Source organism: Sminthopsis crassicaudata, chromosome 1 (assembly GCF_048593235.1).
Source record: "Sminthopsis crassicaudata isolate SCR6 chromosome 1, ASM4859323v1, whole genome shotgun sequence".
NCBI lineage: Eukaryota > Metazoa > Chordata > Mammalia > Dasyuromorphia > Dasyuridae > Sminthopsis > Sminthopsis crassicaudata.
Window position 1 is genome coordinate 367,857,375 of NC_133617.1, and position 27,184 is coordinate 367,884,558.

General features: G+C 38.9%; 1 protein-coding gene across 1 annotated transcript in view; it reads right to left on the reverse strand.

The window, feature by feature from the left end:
* Positions 1 to 27,184, reverse strand: part of LOXHD1 (lipoxygenase homology PLAT domains 1) — a 158,951-nt gene that overhangs the window by 14,559 nt on the left and 117,208 nt on the right. Inside the window, exons 11-19 of the mRNA XM_074280182.1 lie at positions 25,600 to 25,686; positions 24,826 to 24,961; positions 18,181 to 18,341; positions 16,439 to 16,599; positions 10,185 to 10,261; positions 6,770 to 6,966; positions 4,720 to 4,912; positions 3,023 to 3,183; positions 177 to 636 (exon numbers count right to left, since the gene is read on the reverse strand). Coding sequence (XP_074136283.1) covers positions 177 to 636; positions 3,023 to 3,183; positions 4,720 to 4,912; positions 6,770 to 6,966; positions 10,185 to 10,261; positions 16,439 to 16,599; positions 18,181 to 18,341; positions 24,826 to 24,961; positions 25,600 to 25,686 — 1,633 coding nt within the window. The remainder of the gene's footprint in view (positions 1 to 176; positions 637 to 3,022; positions 3,184 to 4,719; positions 4,913 to 6,769; positions 6,967 to 10,184; positions 10,262 to 16,438; positions 16,600 to 18,180; positions 18,342 to 24,825; positions 24,962 to 25,599; positions 25,687 to 27,184) is intronic.

Sequence of the window (27,184 nt, forward strand, 5' to 3'; positions counted from 1 at the left end):
TTCAGCACTGGGTCACCTGGGCCCAGATTTGTGACACCTGTAGGTGACTGCAGTTCCTGTCCCCTCTTGGGACCAACAAGCGAGCCCTGCCCTTTGAAAGCTCTGCTCCACAACCTGGTGTCCCAAATATGGGTCCAATCGCTTTGGGGGACTGTCCGACCCTGGCTCAGGCTTACGCTCAGGACCGGATCTTCCTGAGGGGGCCAACTCCATGTCCAGATCGTTATCCTCCTCATCCGTGGCCAGCCATCGATTAGCTTGAAACCTGTAGACATCGACCACTTCCTGCATGCCTGGACCAAATTCTTCCTCTTCGTCCTCGATCTCGGTCTCCTCTTCCGATTCCTCTGAAGACTCCTCCTCGGATGAAGACTCCTCTTCCTCAGACTCCACGTCACTGCTTTTCTTTTTCTTCTTCTTCTGCTGTTCCTTGGCCTTCAGCCTCTCCTTCCTCAGCAGCTGCCGCAGTTTGTCCTTCTCCTTCTTTTTCCGGGCTTCCTCCTCTGGGGTGACTTCCACCTCCTGTAGCACCAGCCGTCTCAGCTCCACTGTGTCCACGAACCAGCCAGACCCGAAGCCCTCGCCCGTGTGGCCCACGCGGATCTTGAAGATCTCACCCACGTCTGCTGCCTCTAGCTGTTGCCAAAGCACAGGTCAGTGCCTTGGAGAATACTTGCCACCCTCCTTCCCCTTCCTCCCCAAGAAGAACAGGTCCCAGGGTCCCCAGTCCCCAGGAATAAGATCATAAAGAACTAGGGCTAGAAGGAGCCTCCAAATCTCCCAATTAGTTATTGCTTAGCACACATCACATCTGGGATTCCTAACCTGCCTTTCAATGTCTACCATAATTTCCTCACTTTATTAATCATTTCTCCCACTATAGAAATCTAAGCAGGTTGGTCTCCTTATTGTCCTGTATACATGCCAAGCTCTTTTTTTTTCCTTCATGCCTTATTTCTGTCATCCTCCTACATTCAAGACCTGCTTTTCCTTTCTCATCTAGAAATCTTCCCCAACCTTCAAGGGTGGGTCCCACTTCCTCATTGAAGCCTTCTTTATTGATATGATGGAGTGAGAAATTCTCTTAAGAAGCATGGCACCAAAGAAATAACACTGGCTAGGGACTCAGAGGACCTACCTAGACCTGGCTAGCTAGCATTTTTATTATATTACTTTGAGAGTTTTTAAAAGTGATTTACATATGCTAACCCCTCCTCAGATAGTAACTGCTTGTGTGAACTTGGGCTCGTCATTTGACCTTCTTAGGTCAAAATTTCTTCATTTTAAAAATCAGAATGTTGAACCAAATGGTCTTTAAGGTCCCTTCCAGCAATAGTTCTATAATCCTTTGATCTTATGATATTGTTCCAAATCTTGACTTGGCCAGAAGCAAGTCATCTCACCATTTCACTTTCCCTAGTGAAGTCAGGGGGCTGGACAAGAACAATCTCCAAGAACCTTTCAAAGCCTACATACGTCTTCTGATCTCATAACTCCAATTTCCATTCTCCCTTTTGAATTTTGAGAGATTTGAGTGTGAATTGGACAGTCTGCTGCCTGGTTTCATGGTGCATTCTATAGTTTATACTTATTTCATGTTTATTGGATTTATCTCCTCAAATATTTTGTGAACTCCTATAAAGTAGAATCAATTCCTTTCTCAGGTATTCCTAATAACTTCTGTAGGACCAAACTCACAGGAAATCCTTGATTCATTGTCTTAGCATTTTTTTCATATTCTCTATCATCTAGCTCCTATATCATTATTGTGACACATTGTCCCTCAAAGGCTTCATCACATCCTAGTCAATGTATGGTTGGCTACATTAGTCACTATTTTCAAATAAGGCCTGAGTAATAATGAGGAAGAATTACTTCCTGATCTTCACATACCATACTCCTCTTCACCTAGTAATTATAATAATAATTTCATGACTTTACACACCATGTTCCTCTTAACCCAGTAATAATAACAATAACAATAATTTGAATTTATATGTTTCTTGTAATGTTTTAGTGCATTTTAAAAACTATTTTCTCATTGGATTCTGGAGGCAAGTAGGGCAGTAATAATTTATGCTCATTTCACAGGAAAGGAAACTAAAACTAAGAGGTGACACAATGTCAGAGCTGGGATTAGAACCCAGGAATCTAGACAATCATTCTAAGGTTCTTTCCCATACACTCTATAAATGTATGTGTATGTGATATATGTATATACACATGTATATTTTAGATGTCATACATTTTATGTATGTATGTGCACATATACTATATTTGTATAAATATCTTTCTATGTGACATATAATGTATATATGTACTAATACAGAAACAGAAACCTCCCCCATTTGAAAATTATAAGCTGAGAGGCAGTGTTGAAGCCCTTGGTGAAAATGAATTTACTTTTTCAAGCCTATAAAGGACTTTTTAGTAAATCACTTCCAAAGCACCTCTAATTGTGAACTTTTTCAATGCCATGATGCCTACTTTGTGCCAGGAGCAATGCTAAACACTTTAGAAATATTATCTTGCACATATACATGTACATGTAAAAAAGTTTAGGCAGGTATTCACGGAATGTGTATATATGTATATAATATATATGTATATATTTATATATGTACCAGCTCTCTTCCTTCTCATATTCACCAAAATCTATCTCCCTCCTCTCCCTTTCTCTCTGTCTGTCTGTCTCTCTCTGTCTTTCTCTGTCTCTGTTTCTATCTGTCTGTTACACACACACACCATCCATCCCTCTGTTCAACTTTATACCAAAATTAACAAAGGGAAGTGAGAACACCACCATGATATAAGACCCCAAGCCTTGACTGGGAACCAGGTCCTCGGTAGGCCTGGAGAGAAAACTCCCTTCAGTGCTCTAAAGGAATCATGTCCTCACTGGTGCCTTAGGCAATGGCCTTACAAAATGGACCAAGTTGTCTGGACAATACCCAGAGACTCCAACCAGGGCTGATATCAAGTCCATTGATCATCCTTGTTGCTTTCACTCTACACAGCATACCTGAAAGGTATCCTTGTTTCCTCTCTGGAAGACTTTTGAGCGGCTTTTGAGAAAGAGCACTTCGGTCTTGCCTTCTTCTCCATAGATCTGCATGTAGACCTGGGCACTGGTGCTTGCATTGCCCATATCCCCGGTCACAATCTCCACCTCATAATGGATCACTAGACCAGAGTCAAAGGAGATAGACAAAGATTTAGGGAGAAGGAAACTCTACTCTAAAGAGGGAGCTGTATGCTCTTGGGTGACCAGAACTCTAGAGGATACTTCAGTGGAAAAAGAACTTCAATGGATAGCTACTATGTGTCCAGCCTTGTGCTAGCCTCTGTTGGGGATATGGAAGAGAATAAGACTGGATGGGTTCAGGCATTATATGGTTTAGCTTGTGAGGAAAGGACAAATTCACACGTGAAAAGATAACTAAGTCCTCAGTCTGTAATGTAGCCAATGCCAATTAATAGGTACTTAATAAAGCATATTGATTGATAGAAAATTCTCTAGGATTTGAGGAGAGATAATAATGAGGCAGAAAAGGAAGGACTGCAGAAATAAATGTCATTTGAATGTTACCTTGAGCCCAGGTGACATTTGTCGTGCTTTGTTTTATCTTGTTTTCCATAATGAATAGAAAGATTTATCACTTCTACTCAATCACTATTAAGTTGTTTTCTATTGATACTAAGTCTTACAAATACAACAAAAACTCACTTTCAACAAAATTCACTTTAGAAATATTACAGTTTTATAAAATGAAGACAATTGCAACAGATTAGTTTTGATTTGTCTGTTAACAAATTAATGTCACACTAAGTTTCCATTGAGAGGGAACTGGCTAGGCAAGAAGGGGGATGACATTCTAGGTGAATAGAATAGTCAAAAGAAACTTCAAGATTTCATAGTACAGGGTTCATTTTGACTGAAACAAATTATTTAAGAAAAAGAACAATCAGAGGCAGCTAGGTGGTGCAGTGAATAGAGTATCAGCCCAAAGTTAGGAGGACCTGAGTTCAAAGTTGACCTCAGACACTTAATACTTCCTAGCTGTGTGACACTGGACAAGTAACTTAACCCCAATTGCCTCGGCAAAAAAAAAAAAAAAAAAAGGAAGAAAAGAAAAGAAAAGAAAGAGAAAGAGAAATTGAAGATAAAGCTAATGTTTAGGGTTATTATGGAAATGAATAATTTATGAAAAGATTTCTACTTTGCTGTTTTAAGTAAACTAATCTGGCAGTGATATTGGAAGGGAAAGAGGCTAGAAGCAAGGAGATCATTTAGGAGGCTATTGCAAAAATCTAAGTCTGAGGCAATAAGAGATTGAAGTTGCTCATTGAGTTTGGTTGCTGCTTATGAAGACGAATATTACTCTGCCTTCTTTTGTATTTCTTAAAAAAAAATCTAAAACACCATAAGTAACCAATAAATACTTATAGATTAAGTAACTAATTGATACATCATACCTCACATCATACAGCTATCATATAAGTAAACTGTTTCACCTCTGCAGGCCTTGACTTCCCTATCTGTAGAATGAGGATAATATCTTATGTTCCATCTCTCACAGATGATCTATGTGAGAACCAAATAGACTCACTTATAGGTATTACCTCTACATAAGACTTTTTCTTAAGGATGTGGACCAAGGCAATGATCTTCTTCCTTTTCTCTTGAGCAAACAAACAACCAACCTCCTATCTGCTTACATTGTTCAATCTCCTCAACCTCACTGGGGTACAGCTCCACTTCTGTGCGGCCATCAGCTGCATTCTTGTCCAACCAGCGATTGACAGGAAATGTATACTTCTTGCCTTGGCGGGGCACCCGAATCTGAATGCTGCCCAAAAACCAGCCTGCACTCATGCCCGTGCTATCATGGCCGATAATAAGCCGGTTAATCTGGAAGGAAACTCAGGGTTAAATGTAGAGACAGGAGCTGGTGAGGTTTATCTTATAGAATCATTGAATGTTTGGGTTGGAAGGCACTCTAGTTTTGGTTTTGGTTTTTCTTTTATTATAAACTTAAAATCTTCAACAAAACCAAACACAAGCATTCAGCCTACAAAAAAGAACAAAAAAGGAGGAGGGCTTCTGAAATTGGAAATTGTTATATGCAATTTGGTGGATTTTCCTAAAGTATTATGAAATTTAACAAAGTAGCTTCAAAATTGCCCTATTTGACTGATTCCTTCAGTGTTATGTTAAAATGCAATATTGATGTTAATTTATTTTTTCTTGTATCTCTACGATTACACACTAACTCACCCTTCCTTAAATAGAAGCCCTCCCTTATAACAAATAAGAGTTGAGGGAAAAAAGTCAATGCGTTGACATATATGAAAATGTTTGTCTCATTCTACATTTCTATCACCTCTCTACCAAGGAAGAGAAGGCAAGTTCTGGAAGACATTTTAGAGAGCACAAAGACTTCTTATTCTAAGAAAAAGGGAAACTGAGGCTTGTTGTTCCTTGGCACCTTGATGACCCTTCTCAAAATAGCCTCTGGGATTCAGGATCTGGGAACATTGCTCCTGACTCTTGTTACAGATAAGGTAAACATAAATATCATAGCTGCTACCTAATCCCTTCTCCCATCACTAAAGCCTGTATCAGGCTGGTTATTGAACCACTCTTCACAGCTTTTAGTGTGCTTCAAGTCCAGCCTTTTGAATGTTTTGACTCTGTTTTTCAAAACAGACTCCTGTTAGGAAGTTAGGGAGAGAGGATGTGGAAAGGGCAGGGAAATGATATGAAGGGAAATAACACTGGGTTCTGATTCCAAAGATCTGACTGAGTACTGAGTCTGACTGTGAGCAAGTCATTATTCATTGCTGTGTCCATTTCTTCAACTGCAAAATGGGGGTAATATTGTTGTGAGCATCAAGTGGGATTTATGTAGGAATCCATGTATTTCTTCCACATTGTGACTTTCCTTCATCATGGTTTTAATATCATGGGTCAGAATAAGAAATTCAATGGGGGGAGCCATAAACACGAAGGTCAGGAGATGATATGGAAAAGGCTTAGAAATTCATAAATGGTCTAGTAGCAACATAGTTTATCTTTTAATACCATAATAGTTCTGACTTTTTCTCTACTGCAAAGGGAGAGCCAAAAAATTTCACATGGATTTTCCAGGTTATGGGGGTACTTTGTCCTAATCCCTTCAATGTCAAAATAGACTCATGGCAAATTTTTAAGTTGTCTATAGAAGTAAAACAGCAGCTAAGAAAAATGACAGATAGAGCACTGGGCTTGGATTCAAGAAGACTCACTTTCCCAAGTTGAAATTGGCCTCAGACACTAGCTGTATGACCCTGGGTAAGTCACTTAACTCTGTTTGCCTCGGTTTCCTCATCTGTAAAATGAGTTGGACTAGGAAATGGAAAATCACTGCAGTATCTTTGCCAAGAAAAGCCCAAATGGGGTCATGAAGGGGCAGACATGACTGTAGCAACTGGACAATATAAAAGTAAACCATCACAAGTATTAGCCATCTTTTTTTTTTTCCTTTCTGAGGCTGGGGTTAAGTGACTTGCCCAGGGTCACAGCTAGGAAGTGTTAAGTGTCTGAGACCAGATTTGAACTCGGGTCCTCCTGAATTCAAGGCTGGTGCTCTATCCACTGTGCCACCTAGCTGCCCCCTAGATATTAGCCATCTTTAGAGTTGATACATGTGTGCTGGGAAGGACAAAGAGGGTAGGAGGAAGGCTTAATATCCCATCAGTGCACGTCTTACACAGTAAGAAAACTTACCTCTCCAATGTCCATAGTCTCAAGGGTGAATTCGTCAACTCGGCGACGCTCAAAATGATCACTCAGGTTATTATCTGAGACCTGGAGGATTTGCTTAATGGTATCTCTCTTTTCTCCATAGAGTTTGATATAGACTTTAGAGTCAGTGCTAGCACCTCCAACATCTCCCGTCTTGATGCTGATATGATAGCGGAAGTCTATGATCACAAGAGAGAGGGCATTAATACAGAGATTAGATAGACAGAATGATTTTTGTGTATTTCCCATTTAAGCTGCAGATACTCATATAATCAGAAAACATGACTGAGCTGTAGGGAAGAGGATGTCTGGGTTCTAATCGAGCTTCTTACACAAACTGTCTTTGAGACCTTAGATGATAGTTTTCATTTCTTAGGAGTCATGAGATGTAAAAATGGAAAGTGACCCTAGAGAGTCCTAATTCACCCTCTTTTTTTGTAGATGAGCAAACAAAGGGAAAATGGCTTAAAAGAAGAAATGGGAAGTAGGTTACCAATGATTATTCAAATAGGAGCTGGAAAAGTTCTGTTCATTCTAAGTCTAATACGCTGACAAAGTAACCTGTTGTACTTACTTACTTCATAGGATTGTCATGAAATTAAAAATAGACTGTAAATGTGAAAGTGAATTGAAAAGGGGAAAAAAATCTCTCTATGTAAGCAAGTTATTCCAATCAAACCTCCAAACCAGAACCTTAGGGATGTCTTTCTGGTTACCTAATGATTTTGCCAAGTACCAAAATTCTTTGAAGCCATTTTACCTAAATCTTTTTGATATTTCACACTTCCTTGTCTTCTTATGTCTACTTTCCATAGTTTTTCTATTTCCTCTTTGAGCTCAAACTGTTAGCTTTATTTCTCATACCTGTTGACATAGAGTGGAAGTCAATATAGAGTGTACTTCCAATTTTAACTGACTTTTTTCCATCATTTTGATCTGCTGTGGCCAGAAAGACTATATTATCCCATCTGTTAGAACTATTTGCTGATTAAGAGTAAATTAGCTGTAGATGAGGATTTGAAAAACTCTCTGGTGAATAACATGTATGAGTTTTAGTACTTGGATTTTGTAACATTTATTTTTGGCTATTCAAAAACTTTTTGTTGTTCAGACACGTCCAACTCTATGTGACGTAATAGACTTTGTGATGTTTTCTTGGCAAAGATGCTGGAATATTTTGCCATGTCCCCATTTTGAATATAGAAACTAAGGCAAACAGGTTAAGTTATTTGCCCAGGGTCACTCAGTTAGCAAGTATCTGAGGCTGCATTTGAATTCAGATCTCCATGATTACAGGACTGGTCCTCTATCCATTGTGCTACATAGTATCACTCAAAGACCTAATTATTAGACTGCTTAATTATTTCATATGAATGAGATTACCAAACAGCTAAATTCTCAACAATTAAAATGTTATTATGTTAGTATTATACACTGCCATATGATAAAATACATTTTGTTATACAATAAAAAATTATATAATAAAAGTATATGCTATGCTAATATTATCATCACTGAGCAACAGAGTGATTATGCATTTTTGAGGAATAGTCTTATCCCCAACCTAGGCCTAAAGCCCCATCTGTTGATTTCAGGAAGAGGATATCTGGTGAGAAAATAAGACAGAGACATAAAAATAGTAAGTAACACTAATTCTGACTCTGGGAGTTTATTGCCATCCCCAGCACCTGCCTGTTAGGAAGCTAAAGTTAGGGAAATGGAGCTCCCCAGGGGGTCTGTCCTCCAAGCTAGGGTCTGATAAAATAGCCAACAAGGCAGCTGCAAGCACAAAGGACAACTCTGTGGGCACAGTTCAAATTAGCCAGCTGCTTGAGAGGCCCAGAGGCCTCCTTTAAAAAGCCGGTTTTTTTCTTCTCTCTATAAAACATTAATAGGACCTGAGAAGAAAATGAACTCCTCATAATTCCATATTCTGTCTACCCAAATTCCATTGTCCCAGCTGATGATTCTGGGGGTCCGGGAGCTGTCACTTATCTATGTCAAGGACACAATGCCCTGTGACAAAAGGAGGACAAGAATGGGAATCAGAAATCCTAGGTTTACTGTTTAGCTTAGAGCATTTCTCCTTCAGAAACTCAGTCTCATCTGTTAAATGAGAGGCTTTTCCCAACTCCCTACCCTTACAATTTATTGTTAGACTTATTTCTGAGTTACATCTCACTTATACTCTATATATCTTGCATATACATAGTTATTCATATGCTGACACCCTATTAAAATGTAATCCCCTTGAGAACCAAAATTCTATTTTTATCTTTATTTGTATCTCCAGTTCTTAGCCTAGTGTCTGACACATAGGAAGCACTTAATAAGCAAGACTCATCTTCCTGATCCACCAAATCCAGCCACAGATACTTATTAGCTATATGACTCTGAGCAAGTCACTTAACCCTATTTACTTCAGTTTCCTCATCGGTAAAATGGGCTGAAGAAGGAAATGGCAAGCCACCCCAGTATTTTTGCCAAGAAAACCCTAAATGAGGTTACAGAGAATTGGACATGATTGAAATGATGCAACAACAAGTGCTTAATAATGGCTTATTGATTAGCTGAATATAAAATTGGAACAATATCTCTTCTGCTTTCTTCAGAGGCAGATGCTTTGGAGATCAAGTCCCATAGTAAAGAACTATAACAGCTCATATCATATGATGATTTCCATACATTATCTCCTTGTGGAAACTCCATAGTTTTTGGATTTTTATAGGTAATGCAACTGAAGCTGAATAACTTGTTCTGTAGCAATCCAGGTCCTCTAATTCCTGAACCAATGCTGAGTTTAAATATAAGCTCAAACTTTTAATAGCTATGTGGACAAGTCATTTAATGAGTGCTTGTCTCAATTTCTTTAATTATAAAATGGGAATAATAATAGCAACTATCTTCCATTGTTCTGAGGATTAAATGAGGTATTTGTAAAGCTTGACACATAATAGGTGCTTAATAAATGTTTGTTCCCTCTTTCCCTTTCCTTCCACTGGACTGAATTGGTTCGTCTCTTTGAAGTTCAAGTCTAAATCTTCTTCTCTCTCTTGTGGACATCAGTTGATTAAGCTCAAACCCCAACTGTATTTTCTCTTCTTTCCATTCTGTGATCATAGCTAACTAGCAACAGAACCCAGGCCAGACCCCAGGTTCCTAATTTGGAGTCCAGAATGCTTTCTCTCACACCCCACTCCATCCTCTCTGTTTCCCATTAAATGAAACCAACATGGTTTCCCCTCCTTTCCTCCACTTCCTTCCCAAAGGTCACAGATTCTCTTTGACCTGGGAAATCATCTGATTCCTATTCAGTGGAGTGAATACCCCTCCCCAGCCCAGAAACATACACCTTACATAGTCCCTCAGAAAGGAGTGCTCCCCAGGAATAACTCACTTTTCAATGTTGCATTGCTGCCACTGGGTAATAATTCTCGGATCAACTGGCCATCATCCTGATCCCTGCAAAGCCATCTGTTGTGTGAACAAAGGAAGTTATATCTTCAAGAGCATCCTTGGGAGGGAAACATAGAAATTTGGCCAGACTAGGGATGAAGCAAGAGGTATCATGCTATGACTTCTCCAGGAAAAAAAATGGATGGTCAAAGAGGGATATTAGAAAATGTCAATTTATTAAGTATTTATTAAGCCTTATGGTATCTTTAGAACTATGCTAGACATTGTAGGTACACCAGAGAACTATAAAATATGATTCTTGTCCCATGGAGCCTTAGGGAGCAGCTGGGCACAGTGAAAGGGCTCCCAGAACCAGAATCAGAGGGTCTTGGTACAAATTCCTGATCTGATGATTACAACCTCATGTCCCTGAACACATCATAACCTCTTTGAGCTTCAGTTTCTTTATCTATAGAATGAATCATTCAACTAAGTAGTCTAGAAATCTTCTGGTTCTAGGTACATGATTTTATGTTTTTATAACCCAGCGAGAGGAGTCACACTTGACATATAGTAAGTGCTTAATGAAGGTTTATTCATTTGCTCATTCTATAACTTTGGCAGAAGAAATGCTATGGGTTAAGATTGTTGTTGTTGTTGTTTGTCCTTTGCTCTTGAAGAGGACCATGACATCAGGGAAATATTGCCATGACATGCAAATGAATTGGATTGAATCGAGGGAGGCTGTGCAAGGTCACCTTCCTCACTTTCCCCTCCAGAGTCATCTGGGTCCAGTGGCAAGTTATAGATCAGGATGATTGGAGATGGTCCTGGATGGAGTGAAGACCTTGACCTTTTTAAGGTAAGGTCTTCAAAGGAAAAAAGGCACTAGAAGATTTGGATTCATCAAAAATCTGTTACGCAGTTATGGTATGCTCAGCCCTATGCTAGAAATTTCAGGGGTACAAAAAAAAGAAAAAAATAAGGTTCTTGACCCACACTGAAATACAGGAAAAAGTTCTAGAGCCCAAGCTAGAGGATTGGATTCAAATATCTACTTTACCACTTACTAATTGTATATATACCTTGGTTTCCTCACCTGTGAAATAAGGATAGTAATACTCTATCACCCATTAGGATTTTTGCCAGGATGAAATGAAATGAGCATACAGTATAACTTATAAACTGTGGAGCATAATATAGCTGTCATTGCTATTATTACACTCACAATAGGAAAAAAAAGTGATCAATAGCATTTATTAAGCACTTATTATGTTCCAAGTCCTGGGCTAAGTACTGGAAATACAAAGGGTTCCAAAAATACTCCACAATTCCTTTCCTAAAGGAGCTTCCAGTCTAAAAGGGAGGCAATACACAGCCAACTATATACAAACAAGCCATAGACAGGAGAAATTAATCCAGAGAGGAGAGGCACTAGAATTAGGAGAGGCTGGGAAAGGTTTCCTATAGAAAGTGGGGTTTTAGGTAAGGGTTTTAGGTTGAAGGAAGACATGAGATAAAGATGAGAGGACAGTAAGTGAAAACCCACAGAATCCAGGGATAGAAGACACAAAGGTTTACAAGGAGGACAGACAGCACACATGAAGTAATTCAACATCAATATAAGGTGCTACCTAATTGTGTTAAAAGAAGTTAAAAGAATATGAGAGAGATCTGCATAAAGTGGGGTGGTCATGAAAGGAAGGCTTTGGGAGCCTATAGGCTGGATCCTGAAGGATGAGTATTATTTGGATAGGGAGAAAGGATAAGAGAAAAAAAAATCACTTGTGCTACATTTGCACACTTAGTAGCAGAATTTTGATAGAATTAGACAAGAAGTTAACTTGTCTAAAGCAACATGGCTAGTAAATATCAGTCTTGGGAGCTAAACACAGTAGATCTTCTGACTTGTTATCAAGTGATAATTTCACTATATGAGGATGCCTTTCACCTTCAAAATTCATTCACTCAGTCAACATTTTGTTTTAAGTGATCAGCTCTCATGATTAGCTACATAATTAGAATGAGCTAGGGGGCAGCTAGGTGGGCAGTGGATAGAGCACCAGCCTTGAATTCAGGAGGACCCGAGTTCAAATCTGGTCTCAGACACTTAACACTTCCTAGCTGTGTGACCCTGGGCAAGTCACTTAACCCCAGCCTCAGGAGGAAAAAAAAAAAAAAAGAATGATCTAGATAGAGTTCTGACCTTAGAATCCAGAAGGTAAGCTTCAAACCCCACCTAGGCAAGTCTCTTCTTAATAACTAGCATTTATAGGTCACTTTAACATTTGAAAAAGACATTTTATATATACATGTATATATATATATATGAAATTTTTTTTGATCCTCACAATAACCTTATGAAGAAAGTATTGTTATTAGCAATACTATTTTGCAGATGAGGTTGAGGTGATTAGATGGCTTGTCCACAGACCTACACATATAAGTATCTTAATATGAACTCACACCTTCTTGACTCTAAGCCCAGCACTCCATCCATCCTGCCACTTAACTGCCTCTTTTTTATCCCAAGCAATTCCCTGAGTGATGGTGTGGTTGATCTGTTCACTGGGAGTTCTCCACACTTGATAAAGTCATAGATCCTTCCTGTATTTGTGTATAATTAATATGATTGGTGATCCTAGCTGCTTGCTAATCCCATAGTTCTGAGAAATTGCAGCTGGTTGGTTCAGCCTCAGAGCTATTTGTCCCTGAGACAGAACCTAAGAGCAGTTTTTATAGACATGAGGCATCTGGTCATTCTGTCCCTCAAGTGTATTAAGGCCTATGTAAACAAAACCCCTTTCCCAAAGACTTCTCCCTCACCTGAGACCTCCTAGTCTACTTCCAAACTTTTCCCTACAGGGTTGCACATGGAGAAGTAGTTCACCCCCATCAAAACCTAACAGTGCCTTTAGTGGAAAACTGACTCCTTGATTTTGAGATTCATTAATGAAGTCCATGACAATTTGCCAATTCCTAGTACAGAATGCTTGGTAATCCTACTTAAATAGCTTGAATTCTCATACTGTTTTAAGGTTTGCAAATCATTTTCCTCATGATCCTATGAAATACATCATTCAAATATTACCTCTGCTTTACAGATGAGGAAACTAAGATATACCAGGGGTTCTCAAACTACGGCCTGCGGGCCACACGCAGCCCACTGAGGACATTTATGCGGCCTGCCTGGCTATGGCAAATGGGCTAAGGGGCAGAAACAGAGTGTGAGCTTTTGTTTTTACTATAGTCCGGTTCTCCAACAGTCTGAGGGACAGTGAACTTGTCCCTTATTTAAAAATTTTGAGGACCACTGATTTAGACTTTAGGAGAGTAAACTTGTCTAAAGTTACCCAGCCCTCAAATGGTAGTCTTGGGACTTGAACACAGCAGATCTTTTGATTCAATAAACTTTTCACTATATGAGGATGCCTTTCATCTTCAAAATTCATTTATCCATTTGACAAGCATATAAAGTATCTTCTAGTCATTATGCAGTCTATATTAAGTCTTGAGGAGAACTCTGCATTTTGACTGAAAAGACCAGAGACCTGGAGGCTGCCTTAAACCTTTGTTGTTATTTCAGTCACTTCCAGCTCTTTCTGATCCCATTTGGAGTTTTCTTGACAAAAATACCAGAGTAATCTGTCATTTCCTTTTCCAGCTCATTTCACAGATGAGGAAACTGAGACAAATTGTACTTAATTCCTTGCTTAGGGCCATGTAGCTTATAAGATCTAAGATATGATTTAAACTCAGGTCCTTCTGATTCCAGGATTCCACAGTTGCCTAACCTTTACTTACGTTCCTTCAGGGATCCAGATTCTTTACATATCAGTGAAGTGGAGTTGCAGTAGAGTAAGGGTTCTCAACCTGGGTTTAAGATTTCATGGGATCAAGGCAGCTAGATGGCCTAGTAGATAGACCACTGGCCCTGGAGTCAGGAGAACCTAAGTTCAAATCCAGCTTCAAATACTTGATGCTTACTAGCTGTGTGATTCTGGGCAAGGTCATTTAATCCCAATTGTCTTGCAACAAAACAAAAATTTCAGGGGATCCAAGATCTTGGATAGGACAAAAATAAGAATTTTATTTTCACTAACTTTTGGTTTCTTTTGTAATTCAATGTATTTTATTTTGTGCTATTAGAAACATTATTCTAAAAGGGGGTCCACAGTTTTCACTGCTCACCAAAGAAATCTATAACATAAAAAAGACTAAGAACTCCTACCCAAGATGATATCTGAGCTGCTGCCTGTGATAATGTTAACAATCGGATTCTGTGATACAAATATACACAGGGCATGGTCCTACAATCACAGTTTGCAATCTCCTGACACTAAAACAAAGTTCTGCCTGATTTCTCAGTCCTCCCGGATTCTTTCCAATCACCACCAAGTGTTTTCTTTTTCCAAGACCTTACTCTCAGCTGGCTGTTAACTAATTCTTACTAAGGTGTTAGCTGCTAAGGGGTTAAGGTGCTACTTCTCCTGGGGGTTGGAGTATCACTATTTCCACAGATGACTCCAGAAAACTGAAAAGCCATCAAGACTCAAAGAAATGAATGGATTTCACACATCAGTGAGGTACAGGGGAAGATATTTAAAGGGGGATGAGGATTGCTGCTCAGCACCTGTCAAATAATGTCACTTAGGGTTCTAACAACTTTCACTTAATCCTAAGGCCAAACCTAAAGCTAATTAGAGTTCCCACATCACTGAACTGAGCACAAATCTTGACCAGCTATTTTTTTTGATAGAGAAAGGAAAGAGAGAGAATCAGCACAGATCCACCATTTTCTGTCAGAAACAACCTCTCCTTTCAGCCCCTTCCCCACCTCCTGTCCCCTAGTGAAAGGAAACTATTCCTGGCCAAAAGCATGACGTGTCATTTCATATCCACTTAAGGGCTCTTGTGATATTAATAGCCCTTTCCAAATCCAGCATTTCCCCTCCAGCTCAGAACACTTCTGTCCAATTTCAGAGAGTGAGATGTTGCTATATACATTAGCCTACATAACAGCCTGGCTGCAAATTTATTACTCTTTCCCTGAGCTCACAAAAGCATATACACACACATAACCATATGCAACCTACTACTGAGCCACTTTATATTCCCCATGTCATTTAAAACCCTCTTGAGTCCTAAGCTGGCCAATACTATCCCCATGCTTCTCATCAAGATTTTTTAAAAATCTATTTCTTTAAAGGAATTTCATGCTCATGAATAAAAGTAAATTGTAGAACTTTGGAGCCTCAGCTCCCACTTTGGATAATCACAGGTTATATATAAACTCTTGAGCTAGATATAACCTCAGAGTCCAGTTAATCCAACCCCCACTCAACTCCCATTTTCCAGATGTAGAAATTGAAGTAAAACGACTTGTTAGTAAACAAGCATCTATTAAGTGCCTACTATTTGTCAGGCCATATTAAAAACAAAACAAAACAAAACAAAAACAAAAACAAAAACAAAAACAAAAACAAAAACAAAAACAAAAACAAAAACAAAAAAAAAAAAAAAGAAAGAAAGCAAAAGCTAGTCCCTGACATCAAGGAGCTTCCATTCTAATGGGACTAATTGTAGTATGATAAGAAGAGAGAAGATGGAGTTCTCAATAAGTGATTTCAATTTTTTTAATTGAAGTATAAGGCAAAGTTCTCAGCTACTATGGTTCATAACGAACTTTAGGCTCTTTCTAATTCAGCAGAACGAACCTACTTAATTGGATTTTGAACTTAAGAGAACTTAGAGATCATTTGTACACCAAACTAAGATCAAGGAAGGGTGACTTCTCCAAAATCTTATAGGTTAATAAACAACTGAGATATAAAACCAAAACTCCAAAACTCCAAATCCACAGCTCGGTCCACTACATCAAATTCCTCTTCAAATACTCTTGGGATCATAAAAGAGGGAAAAGGATCCATATGTGCTAAAGCATTTGTAGCAGCCCTCTTAAGATGTAATAGCAAATGCTCTTCTTGGGGACAGTTAGAAGATGTAGTAGATAGAGCACTAGATCTGAACCTAGGAGTTCAAATCCAGTGTGACCCTGAGCAAAACTGCTAACTTTAGGCTCTGGGCATCTTTTTGAGACTACATGTTACAAAGAAAGTGTCAGCCTACTCTAGTAAAGCAAGTTGTTTTGTTTTTTTTTATCCAGAATATCCAACACCAATGGAATCAGAAGTCCAGCTCCTATCCCCGAGAAACAGAAAAAGTCAGCAATAAGACAGGTTGGGGTTCTCATACCTGTTGCATGGGAATTCCACATTGTCACTCTCTGGCTGCCCTTCTTCTCTCACTAACACTCGCTCCAGGTACCAGCCGCTGCTCCCTCCTTTGCCATCATGCCCAACTCTGACTCTTTTCACTTTTCTCAGGGTAACTGCTTCAATGGTGTACTCATCTGCCTAACCCAAGGAGAAAAATAGCAAGGCAAGTTATATTGGAATTGTGCCTTTATGTCCTCCCTGGGTTTACTTCCCCAGATTCTAAAGATCTAGTCTTAATGATTAATGACAACTTTACACATAAGGATAAAAAACCACTTAAGTGACATGAGTTGAGGGGTACCAAAAAGAGCCTCTTCCCCCAAAGCATTTCCCCTATTTATTTGTCTTAGTACCTACCATTAATGCAAGATGTAATAATGTTTTTATTATTATTATTTAAGACTTCATTGTGAAGTAGAGGGAATCTTGGATTTTTAAGATGATGCCAGCAAAGCCCAATCACTGGAAGATCCCACCAAAGATTCCCAGTATGATTCTAGTGATAGTATCCAAGGGTTGGTCTAGCTCCATTCAGAGAGGTCTTACATTAAAGTAGTTAAAGAGTGATAATTTTTTCTGCTACAACAACTTTTGAAGATGATGTGTTGAGTTGATAAAACCTTCAAAATGTAGCCCCAAACCAATACCACTACAATCCTTAAGGGACTGAAAAAATCATCCACATGAGGTGTGTAACCTAGACTAGCCCTCAGAGAAAAAGTCTTCCATAACTCCATCACATTTTCATCTCTCACCTACTCCTAGTCAGTGTTCCTTTGATACCCTTTGATACCTTTAAAGAAAAAAGAGAGTGGAGAAAGAGAAAAGAGAGTGGCAAGAGTTCTAATTATACAATAATTAGCCCACATTTCTATAGCCCATTGATCATTTTCATAGACATTCTCAGTTCTATGGGACAAGTAGAATAATGATTCCATTTTACAGATAAAGAAAGCACCTACTGAGATTTCATCTAATTGCTAAAGAAGGTTGGGGACAATCTAATACCCTTCTCACTTTACAGATTGGAAACTGGCCGGAAGATGTTAAAAAATTTATCCAAGATCACAAAGAGAATAACTTATTCAGACAGGATTCAAAGTGAGATCACATGATTCCAAATTCAGCATCCTTTACACAGCACCACCCAAGTTTCCTGTTTTTATGGTGCTTTATGATTCCAAAATCTCTTTTGATTTTCCCAATTCCTAATTAGGATACACAGGTAAAAAGAAATCCAAGGGGGAGGGATTGTCATTTGTGAAGTTCCTCAAAATTTCACCAAATAGCCAGGTGCCAACAAGGCCAGTTGTTTTTCTTTCAAATCCATTTTTCCTTTTCAACTTCAGGAGATCCTGCAGTGTCTCTTGGTGCTGGATGGCCTGAATTTGAAGCCAAATGATACAATTTACAAACTGTGTGAATTTGAATAAGTGATTTGAATTCCCTGGACCTTAGTTTCCTAGTCTTCAAAATGAGGTAATCAGACTAGATGGCCTCTGGGGTCCCTTTCAAGTCTCTATCTCCAATTCTAGGCCCCAAGGCTCCATTGAATTCACACTCTACTGTGGTATACAGAGGATTCAATGGGATTTCTTCCTATCCAGGGAATGTGACTCAATCCCTCTCATCTTACCCAGCAACAAGAATGTCATTCTAAAATACAAGGAGGAAGGAACAGTCTGGGGAAAAGAGAGTAGGGAACATTTTGATACTTACATTGCCTTTTTGACATATATCAGTGTTGTTCCTGCAGATGATGCTATTCAGAGAGCGCTCCCCGGTATCTCCCGCATCACCAAAGAGGCAGACAAAGGTTTGGGCATTTGTCCCTGCTCCTTCAACGTTTCCTGTACACAGGGTCACTCGATACTGGGCCACTGTCAAAATGAATTCTCTTCTTTCTGCTCTGTGGGAAAGCCCTCACCTTCCCTCCTCAAGATTCTTTATGCTAGAGTTTCCCCTCTCCCTGCCACTGCCCCCGCCCCGTCCCCTCTCCCTCTCCAAATGTTACCTATTTTTCAAGAACCAATTCAAGTCTTACCTCCTCCATGAAGTTTTTCCTGAGCACCCCCAGCCTACATTCACCTTCCCTTTTCTGAGTGCACACAGGACTGGTTGATTTTTATTCTACTTAGTGATTTTACAGTTATGTATTTTTTCCCAGTTGTTTCTTATGTCTTTCCAAACAATTTATAAATTCCTTGCAGAAAAGAACCAGTCTTTTGCTGTTCTTATATTCTCCAGCATGGCACAGGGCTGAGCATATACTAGGTATGTGCTTGAGGAAGGAAAGAAAGGATCAAGAGCAAAGGAAAAGGGGAAGGGGATGGCAAGAAGGACATGAGATACATTCATTTCAATGGGCTGCTGTTATGCTCCAAAGATACTCCTCCCAGTTCTCATTGTTTGGCCTTTCTAAAAAAAGCAATCTGTGCTATAGATGAGGTTGGCATTCAGCACAGCACTCCCCAGTCCTCTCGGTCACTTTTAAATAAACTGTAAAATAATCCTTGCTAAAGGCATAGAAGTCATCAGCACAAAGAACCGTGTGGGCCCACTGGGAAGATCAGCACAGCATATTGTGTCAAAAGAGCTATTTTAATTTGTTATTGGGGGTTGATTATACCCTCTGACCTGATCTCATATGTTGAGATTCCAGGAAACAAATGAGACATCATGAGTCCAATTAACTCCTCCTCAGTAGAGATGGGGTGGGAGTGGAAAGGTACAAAAAGAGATGAAAAAAATGGTACCCCTGCCCCCCCCACCCAAATAATCCCTCTGTATAAGAATCAGTTTGTTCAAAGAGAAGCCTGGCTCTCAGGTAGAAGAAGCATTTGGTAGCAACTGACAAATGATCTCTCATTAAGTTCAGTAAGGGGGCAAAAAGAAGGGATCTGTCCCTGGATACAAGGCTGGTAGGGAACTCTTCTACATTCATAGGAATTTTCATTCAAGCTTTCACTGACTGAGCTTTTCCAGTTAGATCTCACTCTGATACATGAAAATGTCTATCATTGAACTAAGTCAATGGAAAGAAAACTTCATGCTTTGGGACGTGTTTAAAGAGGAAGACCACTTTGATTATGTGTAAATATTTAACTCATTCATTGAAATCATGGGATTTTAGAGTATGAAAGAATCTGAAGAGGTTCAGAATTCAATACTTCCCCTTTTCCATTGAAGATAGTGAGGTTTTATGAAAGGAAATGATTCCCCCAATCAGTTAGTAGTAGGTGTAGACCCATGGTCTCCTGATTTCCAGTTCAGTGCTACTATCTACACTTGCCAACACTATGAGATTTTGCCTTTGTATAAAAAGGTTGGTAGTGGTATAAAAGAGATGAGACAAAGAAATTAAATGTAGACATGCAAAAGAGCCATATGCCCTGAAGGTCTCTCAGAGATAAAAGAAGATTTAACAATTCAGAATGAGAATAATGTCAACAAGAAAGTCAGATCCCATTGATGATAAATTTAATTTTCATGAAACTTTCAAGAAGCTATCATGTTATTGTTTTACAAAATGAGGAACACCAAAAGGTTTGGATCTGACTTTCATCAATTTGGCCAAAGGTCTACTGTGACCAAATGGAGCAGGATCTATTACAAATGTAAATATTCAAGTAATAAAAATAAGAATAAGCTTTTGCTTTTATAATCATCCTTATGAATAAACAGATTTAGTGCTCAGCTGCTTGGTGATTTGAGGGATGCCCCGCGCTGCCCAGAAACAGTTTCATCAGCAATGTGTTATAGTGCCTGAAAGCCCATCATTCTGCCAATCTCTTGAGATTAAGTATTATCTTTTCCAAGATCTTAAAAAAATAAAAATAAAACAATAACATTAGAAAGGAGGCAATACTTCAACATATTACTGACCAGAGGAATCCTAAAGACCCCAAATTCCTTGAATATCTGTTAGAGAGAGAGGAAAGTGATGAAAAGTCTGGAGAGGTGGAAGAGAGGAAGAAGTGCTCAAAGCACTTCACCAAATTTCCAGTTTTGCAGAGGATCATCTCTGGTTTTTTTTGTTTTGTTTTGTTTTTACCTGTAACTAACAGGTAATCAATTTCCTGGGCCATACACACATTCAAACTGTGAACAAGGAAATATCTTTGTTGAAGTGATCTAAATTCCATCTGCTCAGTTCTCCAAGAGCATGAAGTTCTTATTGGGATCCCATAAGAACCCCTACACCTGTTTGGCCAAATCTATATCCTGACCAATTTACTGCAAAAGGTTAAAAAGATAATTGTATTGGTAGGCTTTACCAGGAAAATATTTTAAACAGATGGGTAAGTATCAGAGCCTTTTATTTGTCCTTTAATTTAAAAAATTACAGTACAGTCTGATTAACAAGAGCCTACAATATCTAATATTCAAATCTGATGGTATTTTGCCTACTTGTCTATAGAGAGTAATAATTTCTGCTGGGCAAGCAGTAAAGAATGCTGCTTTCATTTATTTTACTATCTGGGTGGCTCCCGGGGAAAAGGAAGGGTGAAAATAAACTGTGAGCTAGTAAATATTACCTCCATGTTTTAAAGCTGTGTTAATCAATGTAATTACTCCTGAAACCCCTCTGGTACACACATGTACATATACACATGTACAAGCATACAATATACATATATACACATGTACAAGCACATATATACTACATGTGTGTTGTGTACATGTGTGTATATGCACAGGAATACATATATGATTGTAATTCACAGGGTCATAGATTTGGAGCTAGGTAGGACCCCAACAGCTATTTTATCCAATCCTCTCGTTTTAGAGATGGGGAATGAAAAGAGTATGTATTTGGGGAAGGATTTGAATCTGGGCCTTACTGATTGAGAGTTCAGTTCTCTATCACTACACTATGTGGTCTCTGATGTTGTTCTATTAATCCTTCATCTTAACTGGACCAGATCATGACAATTTGAATCTGCAGAATGCATTGGCAATAGAATACTGATTCATTTTACATAATTCCAAGTTTCAAATGTAAGAAATGTTTAATCTGTCTTCTCTTGTGTGTTATATGGGGCATTAGGTGGATAAAGTGATTGCAGCCAAGCTCTGTAAGCTGCCATAAATAACCAGACAAAGAGAGAAGGATAGCTGAGTTCTGGGAACTATGAGTGTATAGTTAAGTATTTCCCTGGCAAAGGAGAAATCCCTCTGTTCCAAACAGGGAAGCCACAGAGGCCAATTAATCTGGAGTTGCTCCAAAGTAGACAAAGAACTCCCAACAGATACTCATGTACCTCAAAACCCAGCATACCTTGATCAAATCTTACTCCCTTTCTAGACAAAAGTGTTAATTTCAGCCTATTAGGGAATATTCTTCAGATGGAAATGCACCTTTGATATCAAAAGAGGGGTCAATGAAAAATGGAATCTGTTTTAAAGAATTTTAGCCATTTTTGCTGGAATGCAATCTATCTTATAAAATAATGCTTATCTCCAAGGTCAATTCTCTGTGCCGATGAAAAATGTTGCAGACTGGAATTTTCCAATGATCTCTTTCTGCCACAGGGAATCTATCTTTTGGCCACATCTTTTTCTCCTGCCTAGTCTCATCACTCTGTCTTTTTACTGGATATTCTCCCATTGTAACATCATCTACATCTGGAACCTTCTAGTACAGAAGCTTTCCAGTTAATTTATGGGTTCATCCTCGCCTGTAATCTCAGGAGCAGAAAATCAAAGAAACATGCTTTTGTAGGTGACTACCCTTCCTTATAAAGTCCCTGCTTTGCCATGATTCCTGAAATGCCTTTAGGCACACTATAAAGATGGATCCAGGAATCCTACTGAGAATTTGCTATAAGAATATATCATACCTGAAGAGAGCCATCTGCACCCAGAGAGAGGACTGTGGGAACTGAGTGTGGATCACAACATAACATTCTCACTCTTTTTGTTGTTGTTTGTTTGCATTTTGTTTTCTTTCTCATTTTTTTTCTTTTTTGATCTGATTTTTCTTGTGCAGTAAGATAATTATATAAATATGTATACATATATTGGATTTAACATATATTTTAACATGTTTAGCATATATTGGATTACTTGCCATCTAAGGGAGGGGGTAGAGGAAGGGGGGAACTTGGAACACAAGGTTTTGCAAGGGTCAAAAATTATCCATATGAGTGTTTTCAAAATAAAAAGCTTCAATAAAAAAAGAATACATTTCTTGCTTACCATAAAAAAGAATATATCATACCCTCACCAAACCACCCTGAGCTTCCCACTACTTCCAGGACCTGCAATCGCTGTGCCTCAAGGGTCTCTTGAGACATCTTTAAAGGCATCCCTCCCCCACTCTTTCCAGTCTATCCTGACCCCAGTGTGCATGGGAGATAGAATCCTAGAGATTACCCAGTTTCAGTGTAGGTGACATTAGCAAAATTGCTCAAGTTTGGCAGACTTAGCAAACATCTCATTAGGGGGCCTGGATGCTGTCCTTTCTATCTATGCCTCCTCCTTGGGATTCCCTTGAGCTTCTCTAGTTAAGTTGTATGGGCTTCCCCTAAATATGGCAAATGAAAAAAGACCTAATCCATTGACAGGTTTATTTAATTCTTCTGCGAAGCCCCTTGAGCAACAGACCCCAAGAGAGGGGTAGCAGTTATATGAACAATGTATAATATTATTAGTTAATTCAAAAATTCCTTATTTTTGACTTTGAAATACATTATAATATCAATTTTCTCTAGATTCACCTTCTAATTACATTTCATTTAATATAATACTCTATAATGCTTCAATCCCTCTGGGATTAAAAAGCAAAATCAAAATCAGATTATTATTCATAGATTTAAAGACGGAAAAGTGCTTAGAGGTCATATAGGCCAGCCTGATTATTTTACAGATGGAAATTCAAAGTCACATAGGTGGTAAGTGGCTGAAGTGATGCTCAAACTCAGGTCTTCTCCATTCAAATCAAGTGGTTCTTTCTATATAGCATAAGTAGAGAAATTTCAGGTTTGTAACTAGGCTTTACCCTAGGGAGTATTTTCTTTGATTCTGTTTTTTGTTTTCTTGAGGAGTGGGGGTAATGGCAAGTCACACTACAATTATCTTTTCTACACTATGATTTTCCCCACTGCAGTTTCGATATATTGTGGAACGATTCTCATTAATTAAATGGGAATTTGGGAGGAGATTTGCAGAAGCTTCCCTGAAATGTGAAGGCCAGCATATGTCACAGAAAAAGTTTAGAAATTCAAAATTGCATAAAAATATAGATAGTATTATATAATATAGCTTATGACCAAATATTTAACCCAAATTTAAGGTATTGTAAACATGCCATAAAAGAAAAAGAAAAGATATTCATGCATCTCCTCTGGTATGAGGAGAGGACCAAAAAATTTTACATGGATTCTTCAGATCTCTGGGACATTGTACCCCTAAGCCCAAAGATGTGAAAGGGATAATTGTGATTCTTGCATTGCTTCTCTTTCCCCTCTTTGATGAGAAGATCTGAAGACTAAGGCCTTCTATTTTCTTTCTTTTTTGTTTCTCACAGGCTTTACCCCAGAGTTGACCTTATATATAAATAAAGCAGGTACTAGCCTCTGTAAGTACTGGAGAACTCCCCCTAGTAGGTGTCTATCTATTAAACAATCTATTAAAATGTGGGTATTGGACTAGAAATCCACTAAATCTCTAAATCTGTGATCCTGTGGCAGTGACCAGGGGGCAACCTGGACCATTACAGCATCATCCTGAGAGATGTTTTTTGGAACACCAAATAACAGATGAGTGGGAGGATGAACAAGTTTCTAAGAAAGAGAGAGAGAGAGAGAGAATGAGAATGAATATATAGGGGAGAATTATCATTGGGGGCAGAACTATAAATTTCAGGAGGTTCATTTTTTAATTTTATGATAAATGAAACTAAATCCTCAAGAAGTAAGATTTGCCAGAAGCCATGCATGTAGTTAATGGAAGAACCAAGGATTTGAATTCAGATTTTTTATTCCACTTTTGGAATTTTGTTAAAATTTAAGGTACTTTATGAAATAGCAAAGTACTGCCTAAATGTAGTGTCTTATTCTTATCTTTTAATTTAAGGATGTTCTGAAGAAGCCTAGATCTGTCTGGAACTTCTCATATGCCCTATAATCCCACTCCCCAAGGCAGATAACATGTTCTCTAGACTGCTTTGGGTCTCTTGACCCCCAAATATCACCAATTTAGAAATAGGGACTTGGAAATACAGAGTTCACCTTTGCATCCTCTAGACTGTACCCTTCAGTGCTTCTCTGGGCCAGCCCTGCTCCTTAAAGGAAACCAAGGAACAGGCTTCCTTCTCTCATCAAGGCTCATCCTCCCCTAGAAAGTGGGATGGGCACTCACTTCCCATTATCCTCCGAACTGTTGGCCCTTCTGCAGTCAGCTCCCTCACCGTCTCATAGTCATCCTCATTGACATCCAGCCAGCGGTTACAGTTGAAGTTATACTTGTCCTTTGTTAGGGTATTCATCAGTGTCATCTGGAAATATGCTGCAGTTTAGGTGACCTCACATCCAATCTGCCCCAGCAACCCCACTCTGCTGTCCTAACTAAGCTAAGTCTGCTCTTACAAATGTCCTTGCAGATAACACAGGTATCTGTATTCTTAAACTATGGGTCATGACTTCATATAGTCTCAGTAACTGATGTGGAAGTCATGAAATTATGATTTATTATCAGTAACTGTTTGATTTGTATTACTTGTTTTATGTACCTATATATCTGGAGTGACATAAAAATTTCTTGGTGAAAAGGGCTTGTAAATGGGAAAAGGATAAGAAGCTCTGATCTAAAGAAGCTATGGGAATGGGGGTGGACGGGAGTGGTAACTATTCTATCCCATGCCTCTCAGAAGCCTGTAGTTCTCTGGCGACAAGGATGGAGCCCCTCAGAGAAGTTATTGCTCCCTTCTCTCTGTGGATCCAATACTTCCTTTCCTGATTCAGGCTGACCTCAATGACTATCTACCTCTTGTTCCCACTATTGGAATTACAGGTGAGTACCTGGTAGACCTTTATAGAAGGATCCCCAAAAGGAAGCCAGTCTGGATCTCTGTTTTCCCCTGACTCATTCCCCACCCATGATCATAGGGATCAAAGACAATATTCCCCTTCTCACCTTCACTAGGTGCCATCCAGAACCAGGAATCTTGCTATTATGCCAGACTCTGATCTTATAAAATCTTCCAAGATCTGGGATGTCAAGCTGTATGAAAAAGAGCAAGGTCCCTTAAGAGAATAAAACAATGACAAAATCCCTGAATCTGATAGAAAGATGCTCTCCATCCCCTTTTCTCTTCTGACAGTGTCATCACTTTGAGGTCCTTATCCCCTCACTCCTGTACTACCTCAAGTTTCTCTCCCACCCTAGTCCACTTTCCATTCGACTGCTAGAGGGATTTTCCTAAAACGCAGATCCAATCATGTTACAATTCTACCAAATAAACTACAGTGGCTCCCTAGCACCTCTAGGACCAAATACAAAATTCTCTGTTTTACATTCAAAGCCCTTCACCACCAGCACTACTCTTACCTTTTTATTTTTCCTACACCTTCCTCCTTAATCCATACTCTTTGATCTAGTGAAACTGGCCTCTTAGCTTGCACTCCCTTTCTACTTAGGGTATTTTATTTGGCTGTCTTCCATTCTGAAATGTTCTCCCTCTTCATTGTCGCCTCCAGGCTTCCATGACTTCCTTTGAGTCCCAGCTAAAACTGGACCCTCTCCAGGAAGGTTTTCCCAATTCATCTGAATGCTAGTACCTTCCTTCTCTTAGATTAATTCTTATTTCTCCTTTGTATAAATTGCTTGTACTTAGTTGCTTGCATATTGTATTCTCCATTAGACAGTGAACTCCTTTTTTCCTCAGCACAGTATCTAGCACATAGGAGGTGCTTAATAGCATTGACTAACTCACCCATCATCAACAGGCCATGTACTTTAAGTCCACTCAATTCATTGAATGTTTAATAACCTACTATGAGTAAGATGGAGACATGGAATAACATAATGGATAGAGAGTTGACCCTGAAGGTAGGAAGATCTGATTGTAGATCCCACCTTTGACCCAGAACTGGAGGTGAGATCCTAGACATGATACATCTCAATAGCTCAACTTTCTTTCCCACCAAGCTGTGCTTTGGAAATCTCCAGATTTTACCATTATTCCTCCTCATGAAGGTACTTTCTGTCTCACTAACCCTGCTTTTCAGCTCTCTATGGTTGTCCTCATTAGAACATAAAATTTCATGTTAGGAACCATCTTTTTTTGTTTGTTTGCATCTTCTACAGTAAGTCCAATGTCTGGCACATAGTAACTGCTTAATAAACGCTTGTTGCCTCTGGTTGTTAAGCAACTCTCTTTAAGACTATAAATATTGCAAAGAAGGTGCATTGATTATATTGGAGGAGGATGCTTCTTATTAGTTTATTAACTTGGATGTCCTTGATTCTGAATACTAGACACACAAGAAGAATTAGAACATTTTTTGATAGGAAAGTATCTTCTAATCTGAATTCCAACTACTTTATTTATAAATTCATTTAGCCAATGTTTGTTCTGTGCTTGCTTCATTGAGAGCATTGTGCTGAGCATGGGAGGAGATTTTAAAAATTGAATAAAACACAATCTCTGCCCTCATGGACGTTGGGGATAGGATAGATGCACAAATTAAGTGTATGGGAGAGGTCTGAATTAAGTGCA